Source organism: Sinocyclocheilus rhinocerous, unplaced genomic scaffold (assembly GCF_001515625.1).
Source record: "Sinocyclocheilus rhinocerous isolate Xijiao unplaced genomic scaffold, SAMN03320098_v1.1 scaffold1068, whole genome shotgun sequence".
Lineage (NCBI taxonomy): Eukaryota > Metazoa > Chordata > Actinopteri > Cypriniformes > Cyprinidae > Sinocyclocheilus > Sinocyclocheilus rhinocerous.
In genome coordinates this window covers 315,590-323,759 of record NW_015633196.1, presented here as the reverse complement: position 1 = coordinate 323,759, position 8,170 = coordinate 315,590, and the positions used below count along the sequence as shown (strand labels likewise).

The 8,170-nt window shown below is 32.9% G+C and overlaps 2 protein-coding genes across 2 annotated transcripts in view; one reads left to right on the top strand and one right to left on the bottom strand.

Annotated features, from left to right (window-relative positions):
• Positions 1–2,225, bottom strand: part of dorip1 (dopamine receptor interacting protein 1) — a 7,756-nt gene extending 5,531 nt beyond the window's left edge. The window contains exon 1 of the mRNA XM_016557355.1: positions 2,033–2,225. Within this exon, the coding sequence (XP_016412841.1) occupies positions 2,033–2,142 (110 nt within the window). The 5' untranslated portion in view covers positions 2,143–2,225. The remainder of the gene's footprint in view (positions 1–2,032) is intronic.
• A 549-nt stretch (positions 2,226–2,774) lies between these two features.
• Positions 2,775–8,170, top strand: part of fsip1 (fibrous sheath interacting protein 1) — a 29,721-nt gene continuing 24,325 nt past the window's right edge. Inside the window, exons 1-6 of the mRNA XM_016557362.1 lie at positions 2,775–3,013; positions 3,098–3,155; positions 4,458–4,594; positions 4,669–4,732; positions 7,762–7,916; positions 7,993–8,065. Of these exons, the coding sequence (XP_016412848.1) occupies positions 2,957–3,013; positions 3,098–3,155; positions 4,458–4,594; positions 4,669–4,732; positions 7,762–7,916; positions 7,993–8,065 (544 nt within the window). The 5' untranslated portion in view covers positions 2,775–2,956. The remainder of the gene's footprint in view (positions 3,014–3,097; positions 3,156–4,457; positions 4,595–4,668; positions 4,733–7,761; positions 7,917–7,992; positions 8,066–8,170) is intronic.

The following is an 8,170-nucleotide window of genomic DNA, read 5'->3' as shown; positions in this document are numbered from 1 at the left end:
TGCAGATTGGCTCGAAGAAATATCCATTTCTCCGTCAAGTCCTCTCCCAATAAAGACATAACTTTGCATTAATTAAATAATACAGCCATGAATAAGCGCATGTTGGAAATAAAAGCGCTGAATTTAATTCTCTCGCTGTTGTATATTTGCTCATCATTAGTCTAAAACACCCTAAATTGTATTAACATTTACTATATAGCCATTATTTCGCTAATAAACATCTAAATAGATACAACTCTATGGAAATTTTAAGATGACTAAAAAGAGGAAAAACCAAAGTGAAGTATGTTCTTACTTCACTCAGTCATTTATTTACTTTATAACAGTAAATAGATATCGGTTCTGCATATCGGTTATCGGGCACATAAACATGCAAGTAATTGGTATCGGTTATAAAATATCAATATCGGTCGATCACTATTTATAACTCTCTAAATTCTGAAGCTTTGTTCATATTTCATTCACACTGATTTATAAAACATTTTACTTCTAAAAACATGAAAATGTGTTTGTTTTCTGTCTGTTTATATGAATACCTGTTTCTGCCACAGTATAACATTTTTTTTTAAAGATAATTGCACTTTTTTAATTCTGAGTTTACATCTCAGTTTTTCTTTTTTTGGTTTCCACCATGAAATAAAAAACAAATAAAAAGGTAAGTTTTTTTTTTTGTACTTTTCATCTCACAATTCTGCATTTATATCTTGCAATTCTTAATTTATATCTAATTATTCTGCGTTTATATCGAAGAATTAAGAGAAAAAAAGTCTGGGATATAGAAAAAATTTTCTTTTTATCCCATGGCAAAAACAAGACTCCATAATTTTCTTATTTATGAAGTGATTAAATAAAAATCCCTTCTGGAAATACATTTAATTTAATATGTAAACAAAATCAAACAGGAACTTAAAACCTAACTTTATGTAATCTTCAGATTTCTGTTCTGTAAATGTATGCAAATGAAGCGTTAATATAATTACATATGCACTCATTTGCATACATTTACAGAACAGAAATATGAAGATTACATAAAGTTAGGTTTTAAGTTCCTGTTTGATTTTTGGTTTTGATTTAAACATAACATTTTCGACACCTTGTGACGCAAACTACTGTGTTTTTGTACAGTGATTAATCAGCTGAGAAGCGTATGGTGATGCATATTAGTTAAAATCTTTACCCGACATTCACCTGTAGTGTATTACTTTAAGTAAATGACAAAAAATTATCTAAACATTACAATTTAACACGTTTGAAACCAACACTTACAGCAATGAGCTAATGTTCAGCGTTTATGACGTTTAAAAGGTTATCAGAAATCTGGATGATAAAGCACAACTCATTCATTTGTATTCTAGTCAACAAATGGTACTTTTCATCTCACAATTCTGCATTTATATCTTGCAATTCTTAATTTATATCTAATTATTCTGCGTTTATATCGAAGAATTAAGAGAAAAAAAGTCTGGGATATAGAAAAAATGTTCTTTTTATCCCATGGCAAAAACAAGACTCCATAATATAATTACATATGCACTCATTTGCATACATTTACAGAACAGAAATCTGAAGATTACATAAAGTTAGGTTTTAAGTTCCTGTTTGATTTTTGGTTTTGATTTAAACATAACATTTTCGACACCTTGTGACGCAAACTACTGTGTTTTTGTACAGTGATTAATCAGCTGAGAAGCGTATGGTGATGCATATTAGTTAAAATCTTTACCCGACATTCACCTGTAGTGTATTACTTTAAGTAAATGACAAAAAATTATCTAAACATTACAATTTAACACGTTTGAAACCAACACTTACAGCAATGAGCTAATGTTCAGCGTTTATGACGTTTAAAAGGTTATCAGAAATCTGGATGATAAAGCACAACTCATTCATTTGTATTCTAGTCAACAAATGTGCAGTTGATTAATTGACATAATGAACATTTCTGCACTTGTGAGTCAGTCGTGTTGTTGATATAGCGCGTCTGTGTTAGTGAAGCAGTGTGTGTGTGTGAGTGTGTGTGTGTGTCGTTCACCTGTCCGAGTGTGAGATGAAGCTCTGCAGCTCCTCAGAATCTGTTAAAGAGCAGAAATCTCTCTCCATAATGTTCCGCACGTCTTCATCTCTACGCAACCAACATGGCATCTGTTTGTTTACCAGCGCAGCGCCCCGCCCACTCAGCGCACGCACGCACGCGTCACGTACGCAGCGCTGATCAAGCCCCGCCCACTCGCAAAAACTACTGGGCATGCGCACATCAATACAGCGTAATTTTCGTCACACTGAACAACAATAATAACTGTATTCGCATTATTTTTTTTGCAACGTAGGCTCTACTTTCGAACAATAAACACGTAATTAAAGGCAATTATGACAAATATAAATCACGACAAATTAAATACTGAGACAAATGAATGGAATAAGGGTATAAGAGCAACATCGCACCAAAATGCATATTTTAATGCTGTTGAAAAAAAAAGGTGTTATTATATTCCTTTTTTTTTTTTTGGTTGGTTGGTTGTTATATCTCTCTTCTGTTAAAGGATGAAGGTATAGTGAAGTAGATAGATTTTTAGTAGATAGATAGTCGGCTTTGACGGTGTTTTATTTTTAATTAAATTATTATATTAAGCATCTCGAATAACAGCAACATCGCACCAAAATGCATATTTTAACGCTGTTGAAAAAAATGTGTTATTATATTTCTGTGAGTATTATGGTACTATAATATCAGTTTCCTGAGGGGATTCGGTCAGTTACTGACGTTACATCCGGGAGTCTGGCGTCCCTGGATACAGCAGCGCGGTCAGCGTAAACAAGCGAAGAACTCCTTCAAACAGAGAGAAGTTCGACGTGTGAGACTCTAATTTACTGTAATATATATATCCAGGCATGATTTATTGGAGATAGTAGGTCAGCACACGCTGTAAGTGCGTGTAAATGTGCTGTTGTGGCTGTTATGGAGGTTTCTGCGGGTGATGTGTGTCGTTCCGTGGAGCTCATCACAGCACGAGCGGTCAGTAATACACTTCATACTCATACTCATACACTCACACTCAAACAAGCTTCAGTCAGCGTGCTGTAATCATCTGTTGTTCAGGATCCAGAGGCTTCTCTTGAGGAGAGCTGCGGCGCGGAGAAGCTGCTCACTGATCAAGGTCTGACATCATCATCAAGTTTTTTTTTAAAATTATTTTATAATGTTCTCAGAGGTTCACTTATAATAGTAGTGTGATCTTATATCAAAACCCATCATAATTTAGACGTAGTAGGCTCTTTATTTTCTATAGAGACAGAGCGACCCGCGTCATAATCTGAAAACCACGCCCACCTGCCTCCTTGTCATTTCTGACTTATAACAAAAAGCAAAACAATATCTAAAAGCTGCTGTGCTAAAAAAAAAACCACATTAGTTCTTAAACTAATGCGAAAATTTTGAGTTCTGAAACTTCCAGGATGTTTTTATAGTATATTATTGACCTGTCATACATTTCATGACCCCTTTAATTATGAATCACATGATTAGCGAAAGTATGAAACATATAGAAACATGTAAGACTGTAAGTGACTGTTTCTTGTGTTTTGATCAGTTTTATTACACTATTAGTAGTATATGTAGTATTTATAGTAATAGTTTTGACATCATTCCCAGGATATGAATTTTTGATATTAACAATTACATTTTCACTAGCTAAATTGATAATTTTTTATACCAGGAATACAATTTTCAGTAGGTCAGGGTTTTGTTTTTTGTTTTTTTGCGTGTTTATTCAGCGTCAATATAGTCATTGTAAAAATGTGTAAAAATTGTAATTCTTGATATCTGTAATTGTGTGTGCATTAGTTCACTTGGCAATAATTTTACATAATTTGTGATATCAAAAATATATCAAGGAGTACCATTTCAACTATAAAACGATTAAGTTTTCAGTAGTTAAAATGCTACTTTATTGATGTTATAAATGCTATTTTTACTCATGGAAATGCTGATTGTTGATTTTAGGAATTACATTTGCACCAGTTAAACATTAATTCATGATATCAACAATTCATAATCATTTTAACTAGTGAAAACTGAATTGTTGATGTCAAAAATGCATATCCTGATTAAAAGTCAAAACGGCTTGCCATAATAATAGTACCGTAATACTCACAGGCATTATATTTGGACTGTATAGCTATATCATCGCCCATTTATATTATATATAAATTATATATATTGTTTTATACGTGCATATAATACACTCATGTTGAGATATACTGTATCTAAATCATCGCTCAGCTCTAATCTGATAAATGCGACTATAGGGCATGAAGATGTTAAGATATGATTTTCTGTAAAGCTGTTCTGGAGCGACGTGCATAATGAGACGCACTAAATAAACGTGACTTGACTTGAAACCACACAACAGAAGAGCGGGTTTGTGTCTCTGTGAGGGTCATCTTCTGCTGTGTTCCAGTGTCTGTGGACCGGATGGACATCACAAAGGGTTTTCTGGCTGATATTTCTCGCCCGGCCTCCAGTGAGATCAGAAGACCGGGTCGAGATGGTGGCAGATCTCTGGAGGTGCTCAGTCCTGACGTCACACACTCAGAGGTAGAGAAACTCCTTCATCTCTTCATCCGAGCGTCTGCAGACGGAGAGAACTAACGGCTGGCTGTCTCCTAAAGCAGGTTCACAGGTTCAGCGCACATGAGAGGACTGATCTAACCGCAGAAAACAGCTCGGATCAAGGTAAACATGAGCGGCTGGACAGAGAACAATAACTGGCTTCTCTTCTGAAAGAGCTGCTTTCATCTCAAGATTAACCCCTTAACTGTCACCCGCCATTTAAAAAAAAAAAATCCAAACTTAAATTGTTGTAATTTATGAACACTTTGGAATACAGATCTAACCTAAGATATTTTGTAACCCTAACCTAGCCCTAACCCTAAAGAAGAAAATCAGCAGATTATTGCAAAAGTGGATTTTTTTCAAAAAATCAAAGTATCAAAAAGTTATAGAAGTTTAAATTTACTGTAAATAAAATGCACTATATTAATTTTATTTATAATAAATATTTTACATAACAGGTTTTACTCTAAAATTGGTATAAAATTAAAGCCTTGTGTCTAATTAAGTTATGTTCCAAATTTGAAGTTGATATGAAAAAAATGTAGGTTCCTGTGAGATTTTATTTAGGGCGTTATACCACAAACAGCCACCGGGTGCCATCCAAACTTTTTTTAAATGCATTTTTCTGTCACAAATGTCTAGATTTCTCTGTCAATATTGCTATCTCAAAGTAATCACCAAATATGGAATCCTGAGACTCTTTCCAGTGATATGTTTTTTGTCAAGATTATAAAAAGGTTTGATTCTAAAAGACCGTAATGCATTTTGTAATATGACACTTGACACCGCCCACTAAGGGGGAGGAGACCGCCAAAATATTTTAAAATACTATTTCCATGGTAACACAATGTCCGATTTCAAAATGGGTTTCACAGGATGACTCTTGGGCTTCTAAGCTTTCAAATTATATACAATTTATGATGATTACTAAAACATTTGATAGAGAAAAAGGACAACAACTAAAAGAGCGCCAAGCGTCCCACAGGTGGCAGTTAAGGGGTTTTAAAGTATCATCTCTTTGATATTTTTCAGTTGAATGTATCTTCGTTAAAGTTTGAATAATTCTGTAGTGCATTTTTGTCATTTATGTTTTTATTTTGTAAATATGTCGACATAGTTCCTTTTTTTTTGTAGTTATTTTAGTTCAAGTCAGTGTCATTGAGATGCTATTATAGCTTTTGTTAATATTTTGAATTCGATTTTATTTGATCAAATATATAAATTAATTTAATTATATAAAATTTTAGTTAGTTTTTGTAACTTTGTTATTTAAATGTTTAGATATGTCTATATAGGTTTTATAACTTTTTTTTAAATTTTTTTATTATCAGTTTTTTATTTATTAATTATTATTTTTAGTTATTTTAGTACAAGTTAAACTAAATAAAAATGAGAAATGTTGCCTTATCAACTAGCTGGAATAATTTTCTAATTTCTCACATTAATATATCAGGTTTTGGACAAATGTTGCATCCCGTCACTAAATACCAACCAACACCAAAAAAACAACAACAAAAAAAAGCAAAATAATTAAATAAAATCGCCAAAGAGTACACTGTAAAAAAATATTTTTGAAGTTGTAAATAAAGCAAATATGATTAAATGTTTTATTAGAAAATACTAGGCCTATTTCATTCTTTCTACTTCAAAAGTTCAGGTTTAGTTCAGTGTTACATGTCGTTTCTTTGTAATCGTTTGTGAAATTTACTATAAAATTGGTATAAAATTAAAGCCTTATGTCTAAATAAGTTATGTTCCAAATTTGAAGTTGATATGAAAAAAATGTAGGTTCCTCTGTGAGATTTTATTTAGGGCGTTATACCACAAACAGCCACCGGGTGCCATCCAAACTTTTTTTAAATGCATTTTTCTGTCACAAATGTCTAGATTTCTCTGTCAATATTGCTATCTCAAAGTAATCACCAAATATGGAATCCTGAGACTCTTTCCAGTGATATGTTTTTTGTCAAGATTATAAAAAGGTTTGATTCTAAAAGACCGTAATGCATTTTGTAATATGACACTTGACACCGCCCACTAAGGGGGAGGAGACCGCCAAAATATTTTAAAATACTATTTCCATGGTAACACAATGTCCGATTTCAAAATGGGTTTCACAGGATGACTCTTGGGCTTCTAAGCTTTCAAATTATATACAATTTATGATGATTACTAAAACATTTGATAGAGAAAAAGGACAACAACTAAAAGAGCGCCAAGCGTCCCACAGTTGGCAGTTAAGGGGTTTTAAAGTATCATCTCTTTGATATTTTTCAGTTGAATGTATCTTCGTTAAAGTTTGAATAATTCTGTAGTGCATTTTTGTCATTTATGTTTTTATTTTGTAAATATGTCGACATAGTTCCTTTTTTTTTGTAGTTATTTTAGTTCAAGTCAGTGTCATTGAGATGCTATTATAGCTTTTGTTAATATTTTTAATTAGATTTTATTTGATCAAATATATAAATTAATTTAATTATATAAAATTTTAGTTAGTTTTTGTAACTTTATTATTTAAATGTTTAGATGTGTCTATATAGGTTTTATAACTTTTTTTTAAATTTTTTATTATCAGTTTTTAATTTATTAATTATTATTTTTAGTTATTTTAGTACAAGTTAAACTAAATAAAAATGAGAACTGTTGCCTTATCAACTAGCTGGAATAATTTTCTAATTTCTCACATTAATATATCAGGTTTTGGACAAATGTTGCATCCCGTCACTAAATACCAACCAACACCAAAAAAACAACAACAAAAAAAAGCAAAATAATTAAATAAAATCGCCAAAGAGTACACTGTAAAAAAATATTTTTGAAGTTGTAAATAAAGCAAATATGATTAAATGTTTTATTAGAAAATACTAGGCCTATTTCATTCTTTCTACTTCAAAAGTTCAGGTTTAGTTCAGTGTTACATGTCGTTTCTTTGTAATCGTTTGTGAAATTTACTAGCAATTTTAGAGTGAAAATAGTTTTTACACCAAATTTTTGAAAAATGAAACATAACCCATTTTTGCTGTTGAGAACATGGTGTCACTAAACCTGCATAAACTAGCTCAGACCAGCGCGGGTACGTCTTATGTCTGAGCTGGTCTTGAGTGCAGGGCATTTCTGATCTCCTAAGTGCTCTACTGATTATTTCACAGAAGAGTCCGATGAAGAAAATGAAGATCCGGAGTTGAGAGAAGCCATAAAGAAAATGAAGAGACTGGACCGGGTTCTGGCTCTCAAGGCGTCAGCGGAGAGAGAGGTGAAGCAGAGAGGAAAGCAGCAGCATCAGAGACTCTGGCAGGAGCTTCAGGTCCGTCTGTGCATCAAACACATCAGCGCTTCATACAGACGTCTGTGTGCTTTACTAACACTGACACACGTTACAGACCGCGAGTCTCAGCATGAGCAGCAACGAGATGGAGAACACCAGACGCTTTCTGGCACTGACACCCAACAACTGTGAGCCTATCAGACTTACATAAGATAATAATAATAATATGTGACCCTGCAGCACAAAAGCAGTGTTAAGTCGCTGGGGTATATTTGTAGCAATAGCCAACAATA